Source organism: Corvus brachyrhynchos, unplaced genomic scaffold (genome assembly GCF_000691975.1).
Source record: "Corvus brachyrhynchos isolate BGI_N302 unplaced genomic scaffold, ASM69197v1 scaffold216, whole genome shotgun sequence".
Taxonomy (NCBI): domain Eukaryota; kingdom Metazoa; phylum Chordata; class Aves; order Passeriformes; family Corvidae; genus Corvus; species Corvus brachyrhynchos.
Window position 1 is genome coordinate 709,785 of NW_008238443.1, and position 21,411 is coordinate 731,195.

At 39.4% G+C, this 21,411-nt stretch overlaps 1 protein-coding gene across 1 annotated transcript in view; it reads left to right on the forward strand.

Moving 5' to 3' along the window:
* The window catches only part of RHOBTB3 (Rho related BTB domain containing 3), a 24,635-nt gene extending 4,770 nt beyond the window's left edge, over positions 1–19,865 (forward strand). The window contains exons 3-12 of the mRNA XM_017736648.1: positions 3,074–3,266; positions 5,073–5,224; positions 6,018–6,129; positions 6,906–7,274; positions 9,546–9,658; positions 11,209–11,320; positions 14,003–14,176; positions 15,363–15,529; positions 16,719–16,815; positions 19,409–19,865. Of these exons, the coding sequence (XP_017592137.1) occupies positions 3,074–3,266; positions 5,073–5,224; positions 6,018–6,129; positions 6,906–7,274; positions 9,546–9,658; positions 11,209–11,320; positions 14,003–14,176; positions 15,363–15,529; positions 16,719–16,815; positions 19,409–19,524 (1,605 nt within the window). The 3' untranslated portion in view covers positions 19,525–19,865. The remainder of the gene's footprint in view (positions 1–3,073; positions 3,267–5,072; positions 5,225–6,017; positions 6,130–6,905; positions 7,275–9,545; positions 9,659–11,208; positions 11,321–14,002; positions 14,177–15,362; positions 15,530–16,718; positions 16,816–19,408) is intronic.
* The last annotated feature ends 1,546 nt before the right edge of the window (positions 19,866–21,411 follow it).

Here is a 21,411-nt window from a genome sequence, read left to right on the forward strand (position 1 = left end):
TTGCAAGGGCACTTGTGTGAGGAATTTCATTGCCATTCCAAAAAGGCATTCATAAACCATTTTTAACAAAGCAAGTATTGTTGTCTTGAGGGTTCATGTGATTTTTGTAGGAAAACTGTATCTTCCATGCCTCTGAAAGCTTTATTTTCAACACTGAATCTTGAGAAGTATAATTTACTAATGGCAAGAATATGTTATGAGACACTTAGAATGAAGGCATGCAAGGAAGGATGAAGCTTTTCCTGAGTGGAACAACATCTGAAGTATAATTATAATTATAATTAATAAGGTCATATTAAAATAAACTTAGCTGTGCAGTTACTTTTTCCTTTTGTCAACGGCTGACTTGGGAAACAAAGCAAGAAGCATGATGAGGAGTAGCTGTTACACAAATTTCATGGATGGAACCTGAAATTAAGGTTGTTCCTGAATCTGAACTGATGTTCAGATTCAGAAGAAATTCCGTCTGTCATTTTTGCATAAAGGTTCTCTAAAAGCGATAACAAAGGAGGCTCCACATGCTCTGCATGTGCAAATAACCCATTGTCAGAGATATTTTTGGAGGATTTTCCCAACACATTAGATTTAGCTCTGTTGTACCCTTGAGTGAGTGAAAAACAACATACGGCAAAAACAATATACAAACTATACACAAATATGATATTAATACACATTAAATTCCTTAAGAAGTTTCCATAAGCATTTTTTATTACTCATGCTTAAAGTTGAGCAGTTACCACATATTTGTCCACCTGTGCTCTGCACTTTGTTTATGATACCACCAATTGTCTCCAATCTTTTAGCAATGGGCAGGTACAAACCTGGGCTGACCTTGAAGAGTGTCAGCTGGAAGGAAATTGCAAAGGAACAGATGTGCTTTCTGTCTGCCAACAGAACAAAACAGATAAATATTCTATGTTATTTTTGGGTTGTACTGTATTTTTCCATTAAACCTTTGTTGTGTTAAATGTATACAACTCTATTAAAAATTCTCCATTGAGGTCTTCATCAGCTAAAAGATACTAAAGCTGTCCCTTGAAAACTTTCAATTTTTGCCTGCTTGTGTGACCATGTTCTCCAAATGTCCATCTAGACAGCTGTCTCAAAGCACTGTAGCTGGTAGTCTTACTGCTAGAGGTACTAAAGGTGCATTTACGTGTGAACGTTATGCCATTAACTGGGCCTAAATGATTGTATTAAGTGCTAGTTGAGACTCTCCTTAGCCTGGGATTATAATAGTCTTTAGCTGGTTGTCTCAAAAAAACAACTATCAAGAGCAGTGCACTTGACCTCCTCTCTTGTCAACATGGTTAATTATCTAAGAGCTATTCCTGATAAATTGTTAATTGTGGTTTACTTATTGCAGAACAAAAGCTTCTATTACAGAGATCAGTGGGAATGCCTACTACAATTTATTTCCTGATTTATTTTTTTGTGAGGTCAAGACCTGAATTGGGAATTATGTGCACTAACAGTTCAGGTAAATATTTGCTGACTTTGACGTCCATCAAGGTCATGCTACTTCTTGTAGTTAAGAGCATTGCAGCAACCTCATTGTATTTCAAACAATGACCCTTTTGAAATGATCAAAAATAGTTAAGTTGACAATGCAAGCCACATCACTTGTTGATATTACTAATCTTTTATGTATTTGACTCCCATTTATAATGCTTTTATTTTTGTGACTTGCTTTTCAAAATTTGCATTGATCCCCCCCAACTCAAACTTTGAGTTGTGCCCTTTTGTTACTTCTTCTGTGCTCACTTATTCCTGTTTTTCACATCATCTTTATTTCATTACTGCTGATTTCCTTTTTCAAGATCCCAAGTTCTTCTAGTTTTGCCTCATGATATGCAGGGCTGTGTAGAATGACAGAATCACAGATTGGTTTGGGTTGTAAGGAACCTTAGAGGTCCCCTCATTCCAACCCCTCTCCCATGGGCAGGAACTACTTCCAGTAGACCAGATTGCTCAGAGCCTCATCCAGCTTGGCCTTGAACACTGCCAGGGATGGGGCACCCACAGCTTCTTGGGGCAAACTCTGCCAGGGCCTCACCATCCTCTAAGTAAAAAATGTCTTCCTTAAGTTCAACCTAAATCGACCCTCCTTTAAAACCATTTCTGCTTGTCCTATCACAATAGGCCCTGCCAAATAGTTTGTCCCCATCTTTCTCATAAGCCCCCTGAATATCTATAAATAGAAAAAAAAAAAATCTTGGTTCTAAGAGGTGATAGTATTTTGGGTTATCAGAATTGTTTTTTGGTTCTCTGGACCAGTTCCAGATTTCTCTCAAGAGTTTTCAATTCAGCATACATTCAAAGGTAGGGCTATCCCAGGTATTTATGAGCTATCTTCAGGTGAAGCAGAAGTTGTGGAATCACAGCTCCATGACAAATACACAAGTAATAAACGTATATTGCATGTGGATACAGCACAGTTGGAAATTGACAGGGTATCAAACAATTTTAGAGGTTAAGTCCTCAGCATGAGCAATGAAAAATTGAACGTGAAATTGAAAAAAGAAGTTCAGGTATGTGATTGAAGTCCTTATCCTGAAGACATTAACACCTGGTAAAGCTATGTGGAAGCTCTTGTGAAGCAGATAAAAATCACACTGAATTACTGAGTTTGTATTTCACAGTTCACAGGTACATGGGATAGTTCTGTGTAACCTTTTCCCTAAAATGGTGTGATTAATAATGTTTTTGTATGAATAGCTGAAAACCTCTACCACTGAAGGTGCTTTTATTTCCTAAATGAAACAGTTTTAAAGTTAAGTATTTAAACCAGCAAAGTTTCTTCCTAAAAGAAATATACCCAGATAAACTATATTTTCAGTTCTTCTTGCAGAATTCCTGAAATCATGGAAAATATTTGTGATTTATTCTAACAAACAACTTGCTCTCCACACAAGGAAATTGCAAAGCATGAATTCTGCTCATTGTTGCATGTCTTCAGATAAGATCTAATCAGCCAAAAACACTTATGTAAAGTTTTGCATTAAGAATATTGAATATTTAGTCTTTTTCTTTATAGACAGTAAATTCTTGATCAGTGTTTTTTTCTTATTAGGATATATTTGACAGTGACTGGTACACGTCCTGCAGGCTCATTGGAGGAGCTGATATTATTGTGATTAAATACTCTGTCAATGACAAGACTTCATTTCAAGAACTAAAGGACAGCTATGTCCCAATGGTAAAAAAAGCATTAAACCACTGCTCAGTTCCAGTAATAATTTCTGCTATTGGTGCAAGAAAAAATGGTATGTATCCAGCCTCCTGTAACGACAGATAAAATCTCATTTGGAATTTGGGTACAGTGTAATTTCAGTAGAAGTTGGTTGTTTTTCCAAGTTGTTAACAGAAACAATTAGTCTGTCAGGATGACAGTAATACACACATGTATTTTGGCTCTGTAGACTGATGTATTGGCTAGAACATTGTGCTTAATTAACCCCAGTGATGAAAGGCAACCTATCCTTCTTTGACCTCTGCGACGACTTTCTTGTGGAGCCATCACACATGGCGATTAAATCCAGTAATTTGGATTAAGCAACATATATTTGGGTATAAAATATGTCTAGTGTACAAGATCAAAATTCTATCCAGCAGTCTGCAAACACTGGAGAATGGGTGGGAAAAGCCTTGAAATTCTCTGGGATTTTTTTCCTAAAGTAATGAATGAAAAACACAAGCCTGGCTTGTCTTTTACTTTATGACACTTGACTAAAACAAGTGCTTCTGAGCATCCCTCCTTTTAATGAGTAAGGGACGCGAAGAGTGTAGATGTAAACATTTATTTTATAATGTACATAGAAATATTCATCCATATGAGTATATCCTCTGTGGATGGAATGCTCAGTTTTGCCAGGGTCAACTTATAAATCTTCTAGCTCAGTGACTGATAAAGGACAGTTAAAGATCTCCATAACAGTTAAATATTTATTTTCTTCCATTTAATAATTCACTGATCACAACCAAAAGCTTTTATGCTCTCATTTATACAGGAGTAATAAATCTCCCATTCTAAAGGCAAGATCTTGGTAAATTGTTTGTCTTCCCAACCCTTTTCTTACACTTAGTATTTAAGCACAGGATATCACCAAACTGAATGACTCCTCTAGTGGTTTTTTTTTTTTTTCTTTTCCACTTAGTTTTTTCTGTCTTCCTCTTTAAATAATGTGGTCATGGGAGACATCAGGCTGGATCTCTGGGTTTGCCCTGGGACCTGTCAGAGCAAACTGCTGTGCACACACAGAACCCTTTTGTTTCTAGGAGGTATTTGTGAACACAGCAGTTTGCTCATACAGATTACTAAGATCTTAATCCTCTGTAGTGGTAAATGGCGCTGCCAAAACAAATGATCAGAAAAAAAAAGAAAAAGCTCTTTTAGTACATGTTATCCATAGGTCTAGGCAGAGGACATTAACATGGAGCATGCACAGCACGTTTGAAAGCACATCCATGGCTGGCAGGTTCTTACTGTCATTGAGCAAAGCTGACCCAGTGTGGCTAAAAGACTTTTAACATTTAACTGGCATAATATTAAAAGTTCCTAATTTGTTTTTTAAAAAATGTATGTAAAATATGTGTAATTAAATCAGATCCTGCAGTATGTACATACCCATCAAAGGTTGGTCTGGAGTGGAAATTTTCCTTTTCCATTTCTGTGTGTGCTTCCTGCATGGACAGGCCACAATAATTCAACAGGTTTAAGGGTGTCATTCATGAATGATAACACCTGAAGGCTAGTACAAGACCTGGGCATGCAAATGTAATGAGCCAAAGCCAAACCTGGCTTCTGGAAGTCTGGCTGGGCTTTTCCACCTTAACAAAACCAGTAAAGTAATGCTAGTGTAATGTGTATTGAGGTTTGTAGAGTGACTAGTATTTTGAACTGATTAATAAGAAGTTGGGGTTTTTTTCTGTAATTACAGATTTCTTACTATAAAATTACTGTTTTCATTTCCCTCTTTGTTCTCTTCTAAAATAACTTTACAGTTATTTAGGAATCAAAAAATTCTGCATTATTTGGCCAAAATGGTTTTTTTTATTACTTTTTACCCCAGGAGTGCCTTGCACCTGTCCCCTGTGCACTTCAGACAGGAGAAGCTGTGTCATGACCTCTGAGGGAGTTCAGCTTGCAAAGGAACTTGGAGCCACTTACCTTGAACTGCACACTCTTAATGACTTCTACATCCAGAAATACTTTGGAGGAGTGGTGAGTGAGAATCTGCTGGTTTGGAAGCAGGTAGAACACAGAGGGAGTGCATGATTGATGTGAGGGCTTTAGAGAACCAGCGGAGGCATACCGTGGGCCCTTCCACTGAGTGCAAGTTCCCACTGATGCAAGATTCAAGTTAGAAAGAAGTTCTTCACTGTGAGGGTGGTCAGACACAGGAACAGAATGGTCAGGGAAGCTGTGAGTGCCCCATCCTTGAAAGTGTTCTTGGCTGGGTTGGACAGGGCTTGGAGCAACCTGGTCTAGTGGAAGGTGTCTCTGCCCAGGGCAGGGGGATTGGAACTCGATTGTCTTCAAGGTCCTTTCCAAGCCATTCTAGGATTCTATGATCCTGTGATGCTATCTGAATTAGCAGTACCTAAGTTGCTCTGGTTTTAACTAGGAAGGTTTAGGAAAGCCATACGACACACTGCAGTTTTCCACTTGTATTTCTGTCCTTTTATCTTAACACCCAACTGAACGAGGCCACTTCACAAGATACAGTCAGCATCTAAAGAGGTTGTTAAATTGAATATCTTTGTGTCTGTCATTTCTAGGAAGATGAAATACCCAAAAATTAGCTACAATCATTTGAATAAATCATGTTTTAAATGGTACTAATTCCATCTAAATATGGTAGCTTCTGCTAAGGAGTGTTGGGACTCTCCTGGATGATTCGTAATAGTGTCAGTAGCTTTAGCGCTGAATACAGAACCTGTTATACTCCTTAATTTGACATCTAGGTTGTTATTAAACAACAAGGGTTTTTAAAAAAATGTATTTCTTGTCTTAGTTGGAATATTTTATGATCCAAAGTTTGAATCAGAAGTCATCTGAAAAAATGAAGAAAAGGAAAAAGACACAGAAGTGCCATCGAGTCCAACCACCTCTGCTTGAACAGCCAGGTGCTCACTCATGTCTGGTCTCTAGTATCATTCCTTATGTGTGTCACTTTCTATGCACAATTAATATTTTTTATTGCAGTTTTTACTAACAATTGTTCCTGTGAGCTGTGCTATCTATTGTCAGTTATTCTGAGTATGTTGCATCATCTTTTAGTGATGGTTTAATTAACTTGAGGAGAATTGTATGGCAATATGTAACATTGCAATGGATTTCTAGTTAATTTTAGATATAACTAATAGCGGTTTTCTGGTGGACTTAATGAATAGCGAAAACATGAATTAATAAAGTCATTAAATAAAAGGCTTGTGGACTGATTACAAAAGAAAGCTGTTAGTGCATGAATTACTATTCTACAGCATCAGCAAGGGAGAGAAGTATGCACTTTTATGTGATTTCTGACCATATGATGCATTTATTCTGTGAAATAATTACTGACAAGTAGTTATCTCTAAATTTGTAATTGTCTCTTCTTGTGTGTTCTAGAAATTTGCTCAGACCTCTTAGATTTGGGATACACAGTCAACATTTCTTTATAGTGTAACTGTCTATAGAAGGTTCATGGAAGGACAGGCACTTACTGTGAAATTAAGTATTTCTTAACTTATTTACTGTACCAAGTATTTCCATTTTTAGAGTATTTTACTGAAGATAGTCGAACTGCATATAAGAAATTTTCTCATTGAATACTTCTTTTAAAAATTGCCCTTTGTTTGATAAGGTCAGTTGTCCTATGATTAACACTTGCCTAAGTTTTACAGCCTGACTTCTTTTGCAGAAAAAATGCCGATCCTGAAGGGTGAAGCCTCGCACTACAACGCAGACCTGCACAACCTGCTCTGCTGCTGCCAGTGCGCAGATGTGGCCTTCTACCCCGAGGACCTCAGCAGGGCAGTGGAGGCTCACAAGATCATCCTCTGCTCCGTCAGCCAGCTCTTCATGCTGCTGTTTGGGGTGAAGAGCCCATCTGACGCCCACGATGCCTCCATCATGCAGCTGGCACAGAGTCTCTTTGCGGTGGAGGCAGGGGATCCCTTCCCCTCATCCCCCCGTGGTGTCCCACCCTGTGTCCCACCAGTCAGGGTGGTGGTGAAGGATTCTGTCTTCTGCTCTTGTCTCCCAGACATCCTCCACTTCATTTATTCAGGTACCTACTGGGAACAGGTCTGGCTACCCATTTCCTATCCTCTCATGAAGGAGTATGTGCATTACCCTAAGGAACATGGGTTTGCTGTCGCGAGATGATGTTTCACCATGTTGCCACACGTATTTTAGCCTTTGTGACTATTATGGACAATGGAAAAAAACCATCACCTAGATTTAACAAAGATTAAATTAGTTGTCATTCCAGACTTAATGGGCCTAAATTAAATTAGTCCATAAGCTAACATCAATAACATTCAAAATTTTGCCAAAAAAAATTTGGAGTTCGAGTCATTTTCAGATCCTAGGCTCTTAAAATGTTGTAGGTTCTAAACACAAGAGCAAGAGTGCAGAGTTACTTAAGAAAACCCAAGTAATTTTTCTTCTGGGTATGGTGCTGCTGAAGAGAAAACAGTGGTAAATGGTGGGAGTCTGGGGACTTCCAACATGTTGCATGAGTTTTGTTACCAGTTTGTACAGACTGTGACCTCACCTACGTAATGCCAGCTATTAAAATGGCACTGATATTTTTTTCACTTTTCAGATGTTGCTTAGAAACCCTCAGCTGAAAAAGTTGGGGTTTTTTACTGGAAGTAGAAATACCTGTTTGTTCTTTAAAATTATTTTTCAACTTGTCAGAGAATCTTTCAGCTTTCAGTTGGAGTCTGCTCATCAAAGGCATCCCTTTCAATTCTTTCCAAAACAGTGACAAACATTAAGAACAGATGCAGAAGTTTTTCACGGTGAATGGATTTTTTTTGGTCTCATTTATTGGAGACATAGATAGGGGATTAAAACTGGAATTTCAGCAGGTGATGGATAAATACAGTATTTTTAATTAATAGAATAATTTGGGTTGGAAAAGACCTTGGGATTATCAAGTCCAATCACTAACCCATCACTGCCAAGCCCATCACTTAAACCATGTCCCCAGGTGTCACATCTTTGAAGTGCCTCCAGGGATGGTCACCCCACCACTTCCTTTGGCACTTTGTTCCAGTGCTTGGCAACCCTTTAGGTGAAGACGTTTTCCTGATATTGAATCTAAACCTCCTCTGGTGCAACTTGAGGCTGTTTCCTCTTGTTCTGTCACTTATTACCTGGGAGAAGAGACTGACCCCAACCACAACCTCCTTCCAGGCAGTTGAAGAGAGTGACATGGTCACCCCTGAGCCTCCTTTCTTCGAGTCTAAACATCCTTGTAAACATCTTCATCTGTTACCATCTACAACTTGTGTCTGCTGCCTTGTATGCACTAATTTCGCTTTTTCACTTTCCTTTATGTCAACCAAGGAGCTGTGAAACTGTGCAGTTGCAGGCAGAGCTCTGCTTTAGGTCACAGGTCCCAGCATGAGGGGCATTGGCAAAAGTCCTTGTGCCTTTTGGTGCCTCTGAGAGGTGATCATGTCTTTTGAAGGCATGTGAGGTATGGGCTGAGAAAAGAACAAATAATGAGTTTTCAGGTTTCCAGGACTGTGACATGATGCCCATGAAGTTATAAACCAGTGTGGTATAGCTGGGAGCTGACTGAGCTGAGGATGCTGTGTGCTGTAGGTGCTGATTTAGCCTCTCGACAGCAGAGCATCTTCAGGGCTGTGCTAAGTTGGTCTTGGCACTGAGCTTTATCTATTTCTGTGTTCTTGTCCTGGGTTAGAACTGAAAGTTACCACAAAGCCCCATGGTGCTTTTGAGACTTACTCCAGTAAAATGCATGAAGATAAACTATCTTTGTTTTAACTCTCTTCATTTTCCCAAGAAAGTTATTGAGACACCTCAGTGAGTATCATGGCTTTGACTGTGAAAACAAGAATAACAGAAATTCTACTGCAAACTTTGTGCTGATTTTAGCTATGAGGACTCAGAATGTAACTGCGCATGAAGTTTTTGTGGTTCAGTCACCCAGAGAACAATGCAGCCAGCAGCAGGGGCAGAAACTAAAGAACTTCCACAAATATTGAAACACTGAGGATTACTTTTTTCTGAATCTCTACCTGCAATATGTAGTGACTGAACTGGGAGGAATTCAGAAACTGAGTTTGAAAGCAAGGGAGACGCTCTAGTCTGTTGGTACATGGTTGCACTATAAAAAGTACCATGGAAGTTTTAATGTGCAAAACTGCATCTTTCCCCTGCTAAAAGCAAGGATCTGGCTGATTTATGTACAAAAATCTACCATTTCTGCAGGATGTGTTTGGCATTGATATCACCTTTTCTCTGCCTGCTGAGGCCCATGCTTTGTTGATGTATAATCCATTTCTCCCTGCTCCTGTGACAGGTGCTTTTCAGTGGGAACGATTAGAAGAGGACATAAAAAAGAAATTGAAGGATCCAGAAAAAACAGAGCATGTGCTTGAGAAAGTTAAATGTATCCTGAAAACTCCAGGGAAGGTACATCTGACTCCCTTGGGGTCACCGTTAGTTACTTAAGCTCTCAAGAAATTGTTTTGTAGGCAACGGTCTCTTGTCAGTCTTTGTTTTAAAGTCATTTTGGCTTACACAGCTTGTGCTTTTCATGTTTTCAGTGGCTTGTTTGAAGAAACGTACACAGTTATCCTGATGTAACATGCAGAATTAACATAATTGGTAAAAATCACACAAGTACGTATTCTAAAAGGATTAGTTGTATTCACAGCTTTCTGGCAGTATGATTATGGGTTGCTAATTCCCATGTAATAGAGGCTGCCTAGGGAAGATTTGCTCCTGAACATATGCCAAAAGTTGGGATTCTGCAGTAGATCCAGAAGGGTAGTTTCTCACATAAATGTTGTGATATGGAAAGCCGTCTATAACTCAGTATAGTTCATTCAGTAGAAGACCTCACAGAAAAATGTAACATATCATATTATTAAGTTAATAAAAAGTTACAATGTAGAATTAGTTTTAATATAGAATTAGTTTTTATAGACATTTGCTTGTGGAGCTTATACTTTCCCTAATATTATAGAACTTGCTCTAATGATTTCTGTCTGTTTAGATGGGAAAACCTCTCAGATTCTCTTGGAATAACACAATATAAGGATCAAAAAGTTACTGAGCTGTTTTCAGCTTCTGACTGCTCTGTCTTAGGCTTACCAGCCCTTAGTGCCCACAGCTAAAACATTTATAGGTTTGGACTTGGAGAGTCTGGAGACTTTTGAGATACTGAGCCTGCACTGTTGTCACTTTTTTTTTTTTTTTTAATGCCTTCAGGGTACTCTTATTTCATTTTTCTTTGGAGGCCGAAAAAAGGAATTGTGATTTTTCTTAGTAAAACTAAAAATTGATAAATTTAAGATTTTAATCATAAATTCATCTAAATTTCACTTGTCACAATCTAGCAATATGATTTTAATGTTGTTCCTTTTGGCAGCTTTGGATTACATTTTTAAAGTAAGAAAACCAAAACAGAAAACTAGCTGGGAGTATAGGGCTTTGGAGGGTCTTGACACCACCAGGTTACTGTAAGAGGAGTCTGTGCTCCAGCCTGTGAGCTCCCCCTGCCTCTGTGGAGGAAATTCCAGGGCAATATAAAGAAACACAGAACTCTCACCTGCCTTGCATCTGTAGAGAGCATCGTCCTGGGGGGCGGATGTGCGTCCCCTGCTACCTCCAGAGACCTCAAAACTCATTTTGCTGCAGTGTTGGGTCTCAACAGGGAATGTATGAAGAAGTGTGGACTCCAGAAAACTCCAATGAAGCCCAACCTGTCTGGTCGGGCTGGATGGGGGAGTTTAGTCAAAGGCCAAAAAAGGCAAGAGCTGAGGTGTGACTGTGGGGAAAAAAGAGACCCCTCAGAGCTGCTGCACTGTAGGGAATAGGAAATTAAAAGATAAAAGGTGATTGCAGAGGAATGCACATGTGAGAGGCTGTCGTTTATTTTCCCATATAAATGATGTTCCATAATATTTAGTTCTGTGGGCTGCCACACGACAGCTCTTTATTACCAATTTATTTTTCAGCTAAACACTGTAAAGGAGTGCAGGTCACATGAGATAAAACGGCTCTATAATACATCTCTCAGGCTGTTCTTTAACACACCTGTCCTGGCTGATGTCATCTTCAAAATACAAGGTAAGATGCCTCTGCTCCCTTTGCCTCCAGCCTTTGTCCTTTTTCCCCTCTTCAGGAGTGTGGGGCATAGAGGTGATCATGTTCTATGGAATCAAAGCTAAAGAAATGTGAATGCTTTGCTGTCACTCTGGAAAGCAGGGAAAGCTTTCCCTGTGGATGCTCTGTAGCACTGTCCACTTCCAGCATGGTTTGCCTGGGCTGAGCCTATAGGAATTCCCTCTGCCTGTCATGGTAGACTGTGCCATCCTGATTGACATTATTTTTTATTCTATTTTATTCTGTTTTGGTTTACTCCATTTTGTTTTGCATTCTTTCATTTTGTTTTACTTTGTTTTATTTTATTTTATTTTATTTTATTTTATTTTATTTTATTTTATTTTATTTTATTTTTTAATCTCACTCCAGTTCCCAGCTGCACAAGCACTAGAACATACTCAAGGGCTCTGCCCAACATCACACCTTGGAGAGGCATGGGCTCCACCTCTGTGCTTGTCACCCTCAGTGAAAAGATCAGAGATGGTGGTTATTGACTCCTGCCCAACATCCCTCTCTCCGTCTCAGGCTGGTGCTGGCTGTGGAAGCACCCTTCTTGTTCCCCCAGAAGCTGACAGGGACTGGATTCACTGTCCTTGCTACCAGGGTTTGGTGACCTGCAAATCTGATGCCACTGACATTCAGCACATTTTACTGCCTGATGTGCTGCAGTGTCAGGATTGAAATTTTTGTCTGGAAATTAAATGCGCTCATCCTTACGATAAAATATGCAGTGGGAGAAACATGTTGCATGCTTTTGTAAGAATAAGAATGAGATGGTTTTTAAAAGTTAACACTATTCTCTGTCCATCCTCACCCTTCATGTAGAAATGGCCTGCTAGAATTAGACAGTTGTTTAATTATTTTCAGATGTAAATCTCAGGGCCAAATATGAAGCATTAACTCCTCAAGCATAAGCACACAAGGGCAAGCAGACTCCTTCTAGATGGTCTCTTTAATACATGGAAAAAAATTCCACAAAAATATCTTTGAAAAGGAGAGGGAAATACTGATGTTGAGCTCAATGACGTGAACAATTCACCTCAGTATCCCACTCCTTCAAAAGGCTTTGTGGGAAGTTGATGAAACCAGAACAACACTATATATTTCACAGAAAGAAAACCCAAATCCCTGAATGGGTTGACAAGAATTTTAAAAAAGCATGCTGATCCATTAATAAAATATGAATTGTTTTTCTTAATGCTTGATACATCTTCCAAATGTTTTTCTCTAATTCATCAATCACAAAAAATGTATTAAATAACTACTAAGAGAAATTGAAGGCCTTAGTCTTAACTAGACAAACAAATTTGTACATTTTTGAGAAATTCCTTGGATACTTAGCATTGCTTTGAGCTTTCTAACTTACAGAAGTAGGGGAGTCAGGAAAAGTGGGAGCCCATTATATCTGTGTAAAGACACAGAACGTGACTGAGCTTCTTAATTAGTAGATGAATGTCCATTCACAAGCACATACAGAACTGCATGTGTATTTTACATCAGAGCAGCATCATGTTACTACAGACAAACTACAGAAATTTGTAAATACTACATATTTACAATACATAAAACTATTGACAAGTGTTCTTTCCATATAGACATACACACACATATATGTGTATATATATATATTTTTTTTTTTTTGTATGCAGCTTAGACATTTTGGAAGTAGAAGCACAGGGGAGTAGAAATACAACAAAAGACAAAAATGCCAGAAGGCTTAAAAGAATTACTCAGGTGCCAGTGTTGTGGTTAAAGACATAATTAAAACAGCAACTTCTTTGTAAGTATATACAGTATATTTATCTTGCATGTCAGTTGATCTGTTTATTATAATTTTGATAAAAACATTTACATCCAACTCTAAATGCTCATTTTGGTTTTGGTTGCTGTCCTGACTGGCACTTGCTTGACACTTCCTTGCACGTGGAAATGGACTGCTCAGTCCAGCTGGACTCTGCAGCCTGAAAGGCCTCTACCACCCTGGGCTGTTGGCCTCTCCAGGTCTTCCAAATGCTGTAGTAAAGCAAAGGACTCACTTGCAAATACTACAAAATTAATAAATTTATAGAAAAAATCATCAGTGGTTTTTTCATAAGACAACCATTCGGGAAGTTCACTTAGGCACAATATTTAATCCAGTTAAATTTATACCTACTTACTGGACTTAATGGAATTTCATCTGGAACAATTTGCCTTTCTCTGCTTTGTGTGGTTATTCTGGTACAAATATTAATTACCAGTAGGGTTGCTGGTGAACACAAATGACCCATCATAGAATCATTCCGGTTGGAAAAGACCCCTAAGATCATCAAGTTCCATCATTAACCATTTGCAAAAGAATTCATAGCACTAAATATTTATGCAATGGACTGGAGGTTCAGTTAATGTGAACAGATTTATTGTATTGGTTTAGTCTATTTCATTTTGGTTTAATTAATTTTTGTTTGCTGTTTTTTGCTTTATTTTACTATTCATTATTCATCTTAATTAGCATGCAGTGAGTGTGCTGTTAGTTACTGTCAACTTTCAACACTTTAGTCATGTTCACTGGAGTGAAGACCTTCTAAGAAGACACGAGCTTTAAAATGAACAAGATCTGTGTTATGTAACGTCACTGTATATTTATTTTAATCTTGCATCCTGAAGGTGCAACTGTACCAGCCCACAGGGCAGTTCTGGTGGCCCGCTGTGAGGTTATGGCAGCTATGTTTAATGGTAATTATCTAGAAGCAAATAGCGTTCTGGTTCCTGTGTACGGGGTTTCCAAAGACACTTTCCTCTCCTTCCTGGAGTACCTTTACACTGACTCCTGCTTCCCAGGTAAGAAAACTGTAAAATACAGTTCTTTATCTGTGACTCATTTTTCCAAAGTACTCATTGACAGAGAGTATTGTAGCAGCATTTATTTAATTGAAAAGTGCCAATATTTGAATATGCAATGTCTCATATTTTTTCGTATTGTGCAATAAAAAAAGAAATCCGCCCTATTCAAGTAAAATCAGCTAGAGGCAGAAGAAATACTGCTAATAAAATTATGTATTTGCTTTGTGCTTACATAATACGATGCAAAGAAGTTGCAATTTCATTTCTGATCCATTATAATATTTGGGATTTTATTTTTACACTACATTAATGTTGTTTTCTAATCTTGATTCTGTGTTTGATTTAAAAGTTGTAATTTCTTTAACACATATATAGCTAAGTTTAATATAAACAAGGTTAAATTGCAAGATTATCTTATTTTTACACATGGTTGTCTTACATGTATGTAAACCCAGAAAAAAAATGTCAACTGGAGTGTTTGGAAAGAAAAATTGAGCTAAAATATTCTTTGTGTCTCGACCTTTATCTTTTTTTATGGGAAGAAAATCTGCATACTACATGTAAAACATGATTTTAATGCGGCTAGTTTTTCCTTGATATAATGAATGATGCTGTGATATGGTTTTTTGCTTTTGTTTTCTTTTGAAATAATTATTTTACCTTATTCTTATATTTTCCATGTTTCTCCTTCCACTCCATCTAACATTTCCTTGCTTATCAATTTAAATAAGCAACCACCATGCTATATTTAAAAAAAAAAAAAAAAAGGTTGCTCTTTTTTGTCTTTGGCCTTTTGGCTATATTTTATTGTATCATAAAAGTGCTTTTTTGAAAGAGAACTCAGAAAGATAAATCCTCTTATTAATAACCACTTACTCTAAATAGATCAACAACACTTGACTCATCATCTTCAAGTTCTGGGATATTGACAGTAATTCTTTACACCTACCTGCCAAAAAGTTCTAAACTCTTTTTTTTTTTTCTTAATTGAATAACTTATCTGGAAAAATAAGGTGATACAGCAAGCATAAATTTATAATAATGAAAAATAAAACAAGGTCATCACAGGTGTCTGATTTTATGTTTGTTCTTAGGTATTTAAAAGATAACTTGGTGAAAAGTAGCTTTGATCATCTTATCAAAAAGGTAAAAAACGTGTAACTTATGTCTTCTTGATTTTTAGCCAGTATTCTCCAAGCGATGTCTCTGCTGATCTGTGCAGAGATGTACCAAGTAATGAGACTCCAGCATATTTGTGAACTTTACATCATCACGCAGCTTCAGAGCATGCCTAGCAGGGAACTGGCTTCCACAAGCCTCAGTATTGTTAGCTTGCTCAAAAAAGCTAAGGTATGTGTTATATATTTCAAATGAGAATATATATGTTGACTTTAGTAAGTTGTTTGATTTTTAAGATTTTTAAGATGTTAACAGCAATTTGTGTTCCCAAGGAAATATGCTGGTATACAATCTGTTTATTAGGGATAACTGGTGATACCAGGCTGGCCAGAAGAAGTCCTTCAGCCTTTAGTTGCAGAATGTGCAGTCACAGAAACACAGAATTGACTCTACCACTGTCCCCAGGGCAGCCTGCTCCAGAGCTTGACAACCCTTGCCATGAAGAAATTTTTCCTACTATTCAACCTAAGCCTCCCTGGCACAACCTGGGACCATTTCCTCTTGTTCTGTCACTTGTTTTCTGGGAATAGAGCATGACCCCCATCTGTGCACAACCTCCTTTCAGGGAGTTGTAGAGAGTGATAAGGTCCCCCAGAGCCTCTGTTTTTACCAGGATAAAAAACCCTACCTCCTTCAGCTTCTGCCCATAAGATTTGGGCTCCAGACCCTCTAGTCATACCCTCACCTGTGTAATTTCCTTTATCATGGATACACTGCAGTAAGTCATCTTAACCATAGCTTATGCCAGAAAAGATGTGTTTTAGGCAAGTGAAGATGTACTCCTTCCTCTTTTAGTCAAAAAAGAAAATTATGCGGTATGCAGGTGACAAAGGAGATCTAACTGGACAGAATATTGAGAGAAATGCATAAAAAGTATGAAAAGAAAAGATTTGAGGCTGAAAAAAAAGAGATACAATATAGGCAGGGTTGGAAAACGAGGAAAATAAAAACTAGATTGCAGGCTATTGCCTTAATCAAACAGGATTTTCTGCAGAAAGAGGAGACCACAAAACCAACATCCACCTTCCTTCCCTCCATTTGTGTGAAGCTCTGCCTCTGTGCAGATGACTAAATTTCCAAGATTCATGATTGCTCAGGGGTTTTTCCTACCTCTAGGAGAGGGAATTTTGTGATTTGCTCTTTGGTGTTTATCTGTTTACATATTTGTAAATTCACACGTTTACGTATTACACCTGTTTCCATTAAATGACTTTTCCTTCATTATCTTCCACAATCAAAACTTTATTTAGTAAACTGCGGTATTGGCAGTGGAAACCTGAATATTTTGATACATGAGATGTGGTTGTGTTTTAGACATTATAGCATTACATAGTTTTTTGTGTTTCCTTTCTTTTCACAGTTTCACAATTCTGATTGCCTTTCAACTTGGCTTCTTCATTTTATTGCCACTAACTACCTCATCTTCAGTCAAAAGCCTGAATTTCAAGATCTTTCAGGTATTTTTCTGTTCATTTTGAAGAAACAAATATTTTTCTGTTTTGCTGAGATTAGAAGTGATGTTCTGGACAATATCATTTTTGCATGAGACAATGATTAGGGTTTCTTTAGGATATTCCAGCAGGATGTTTCACCACGCTACTGTGGGATCAGCACACAACATGATCCAGCCAGCACAGCACCACCATTTTTTTTGTTCCTACTCCGATGGCCAGGTTCCCACCCATGCCTGAATTTGCTGGAACACTTTGGCCATTGCATGTCAACCCCTTCATGTTATCTTGATAATTTAAATCAAAGGCAATGGGTCATTTTTGGTACTTCTTCATTAGTGCTGGGGTTTTCCTTGAAGAAAATAGCATTCTTATAGTACTCTCCAGCAGATCTCATAAAATGAAAAAACTGTGGTCCATTCAAGTAAACAAATCCAGCTTCTTCCAGGAAATTGATACTTATTTTTCCAAGCATTTGTATTTGCTTCCTGATATGTAACTAGAAAGTGTTGCTCATTGCCTGTGTGATTTTTCTTTACCCTGATGAGGGGTGCATCTCTTTGACCCGGATACCTCTCTTTGACCCATTGACACCTCATCACCTCGAGGTTCAGGACAGAAATACAGCAGCAGGCAGTCACTCTCCAAGGGCTTTCCAAGACCTGAGACCTTCACAGAATCACAGAATCAGCCGAGTTGGAAGAACACACAGGGATCACTGAGTGCAACTCCTGGCCCTGCACAGCACCATCCCCAAGAGTCACACCTGGAGAGTATTGTCCAAAAGCTCCATGAACTATCAGGCTGGTGATGTGACCACTACCCTGGGGAGCCTGTTCCAGTGCCCAAACATACACTGGAAGGACTTTTTTCTGATCCATTCTAAACCTCCCCTGACATAACTTCAGGCCATTGCCTTTGGTCCTGTCACTGGTCACCACAGAAAAGAGATAAGTGTCTGCCCCTCTTCTTCCCCTCTGCCCCTCTTCTTACCCTCACGAGGAAGTTGCAGGCCCCAATGAGGTCTCCCCTCAGTCTCCTCCAGGCTGAACAGACCAAGTGCCCTCTGCCACTCCTCACATGGCTTTACCTCAAGGCCCTCCTTTTGACACTCTCTGATAGTTTAACATAACTCTTATACTGTAGTGTCCCAAACTGCCCCAGCACTTGAGGTGGGGCCACCCCAGTGGAGAGCAGAGCAGGACAATCGCCTCCCTGGCCTGGCTGGTGATGCCGGGCCTGATGTCCCCAGAACACGAATGTCCCTGCTGGCTGCCAGAGTACTGCTGACTCATACTCAACTTGCCACCAACCAGGACCCCCAGATCCCTTTCCAGGGCACTGCTCTCTGACATCTCGTTCCTCAGTCTGTCCATATATCCAGGATCACTTCATCCCACATGCAGAGTCCAGCACTTTTTACCTGTTTGAACTTCCTATGGCTGGTGATCACCCAGTCTTCAAATTCATTGAGGCCTCCCTGCAGGGCCTCCCTGCCTTTGTGGGAGTCAGCAGCTCCTCCCAGATTTGTATCATTTGTAAACTTGCTCAGTGTCCCTTCCAGTCCTCCATCCAGGTCTTTTATGAAGATGTCGAAGAGCACAGGGCCAAGGACGGAGGCCTTTGGAACCCCACTAGTGACAGGTCACCAGTCTGATGTCACCACAGTTACTGTAACTCTTCGTGCACAAGCCGTGACCCAGTAGCTCACATAACATGTTTATCCAGCTGCAGGCTGGATATTTTGTCTAGAAGGATCCTGTGAGAGACAGTATCAAAATCTTTACTGAAATCCAAAAACATTACATCAACTGGCTTCCCTTGATCAGCTAGGTGGGTTACCCTGCCACAGAGGAAATCAGATTTGATTAGCAGGCTACTCCACTGAAGAATGAAGCCCTGATTTGCGCCCAGTATGAGTGCAGTTTGCCTGCCCTCAGGCTCCCCAGGCTGTGGGCCTCTCTGCTGTGCCTTGGTCCAAGCCTCTCAACCAGGAACCATGGCTGCAGGCTGGCTCTGGAATATCTGGGGTTAAGGGGATGAAAACGCACCTTTCTGCAAAAGCAGAAGAGATTAATCTAAATAATATGGTTAAAAGACACTGTTATATAACTTTGCCAGTGATAAAAAAAACCACATGCAATAGGAGATTAACATCTTGCTGAATTCTTAGTTGCAGTCCTCATCTTGCTTTTTGTACTGATCTTGAGACAAACTACTGGCACAGGAATTGACATACCCTGCTTTAGAGTGCTGCAGCATAGAAAAATCCTTGCATAGCACACCTGGCTATCCTCTAGGGATAAAGAATGTTCATCTTTAGGAATATCTCTCTGCTCTCCTTAATGAGTATTGTATTCACTAAAAAAGCCCAACTTGTTTATTACTAATAACTGTTACTTAATAACAAGGAAATATTGTGTGATAGCTCTTACATCTGCTCCACAGCAGAGCTGAAGCAAAATGGGCAGCACTCATCTTTATCTTTTCAGTTTTATTTATAGCCTTAATGTTTTTTAATCTATTTTAAAAGACTTTTTACAGGCTGTGCATGTGTGCTCTATGTCTATACATTTAATTCCTTTATTTCTTTGTCTAGTGGAAGAGCGCAATTTTGTAGAGATGCACCGATGGCCTTCAAACTTGTACCTGAAGCAGCTTGCTGATTACAGGAACTATATCCACTCTCAGAAATGCCACTGCACAGTAATGTAAAGAAGCTGAATACACACAAAGTGCATCTCAACTGTAAAATTTCAGATTGGGGATTATATAGAATATAAAAACCGTGTCAAGTGTGAAACCTGATGCTGACCTCCTGTGGAACTTACAGACATTGCTAACAAATCACTCTAATTTTTACCTTGAAGCATTGAGAATGTATGTATATTTTAAGCACAAGGACTTCATATCCATGGGGATTAAATGTAGTACAGGACAGTGCCATGACTGCCATCTGTTCCCCCTTCTAATTTCTTTATTGCTTATTTTATTGTTTTTCATGGTTATTTGTGGCTGCTAGACTGAATCTGTTGAAAATAGACTAGTTCTGTAAATCTGAGTGTAATAGAAGCATAGGAGCACAGTAGCAGCGCAGGAAAGCTGAGAAGCCACGTCATAAGTTCTTCATATACTTGAGGACGCAAAAATTTTCTGCAACATTTGTTAGTTCACAATATAAAGGGTAGGCTTAATAAGTACTGTGGTTACTATTAATTTATTACTTCAGAGAAAGCTTGTAGTTCTGTTACAATCCTCTGAGTAGATATTTTAATTCCAGAGGAATGCCTATGCATCACTGTATTCTCTAGTGCCTCCCAAATATCTAAAAAATGACATAATTTTTCCTGCCAGTACGTAGAAGAAAGCCTGTTTTAACAAGCAGCAGATTATTAATTAGGGATAGGTGATGACAAAAGCTGGCCAGAATAAGTCCTTCACTGTCGTGATAGAGGGGAAACCCAGACGCTCAATATGAGTGAACAACAGGAATCCGATTAAAAGTGCTCTAACCGCTTTCCCGTTTATAACTATAGGTCCTTTGATCCCGGTGGGGATACGTTGCGGTCGATTATCTATAAGGGTACAGTTTATTGAGGTTGCCAGGTCTAACCCGAGGTCACAGCCCACTCTGTGATGTCACACAGCCCCTTTCTGACATCACAGCTGCTCTGTGGGTCTGTGACACAGGCACAGAGGTGTTCCCAAAACTTCAGTGAAACAAAACCTCCTCAGCACCAGCGCAGCACGAAGCAGCAGCATTCTTTATTGGGCCGGATGCACGAGGGGAGAGCCCCTCCCAAAGCCGTGTGTGCCGAGTTCAGGAATGTTCCTGTTTGCAGACTGTGCTTCACACACACATTCCCAGATTGTCCCACAAGAAACACACACACAATCATCATTGCCCCAAAATCATTGCAGATTATGAGACTTATGGCCAAAACTCCAAGTCCTCCAAAGGTCCCTTGAAACCATCCATCGAAAGGACTGTCCTGAACAGTGAGCTTTTTGGTATGTTCAGTGAGCCATTGAAGCTGAGAATCTGTGATCTGCTAAGTTAAAGCAGCACATTCCTTCTGTGTCTTTGCATCCATGTCCATGTGCTAACAGTAGGAAATCAATGGCTGCACGATTTTGCAGTAAGGTGTGGCGTAAGCTATCCACGTCTGCAACAAGCTCACCTATCAGGTGTGAGGTGACATTTGCTTGCTTGCCTGTCCAACTTGCCAACCTTCTAAGCTGAGTGAGGGCACGTGCTGATGCAGCTCCTGGGGCTAAAAGAGAAGCAAAAAAGACAGCAGGAGTTTTCCATAACTGCATATCGTCTCTGCAATTAGGATCTAATGGAAGAGCGCTTCGTCGTGCTCGCTTGTGTGTAATATTTAACAGTTGCTGAATGCTAGGAGCAAACATTGTTAGTTTCCCAAAATAGCACGGTCCTCCCACTGGTTTAGAAGGCACTCCTGGCCATGCCCTGTCCCCACAAATGAGGAAAGTTCCTGAGGGCAAAGCCCTAGGTTCTTGTGGAGGATTATCAACTGGCCATACTGAGCCATTGCAGTACACCGTGATGCTAAAGTACCATGAGGTGGTAGGGCTCAG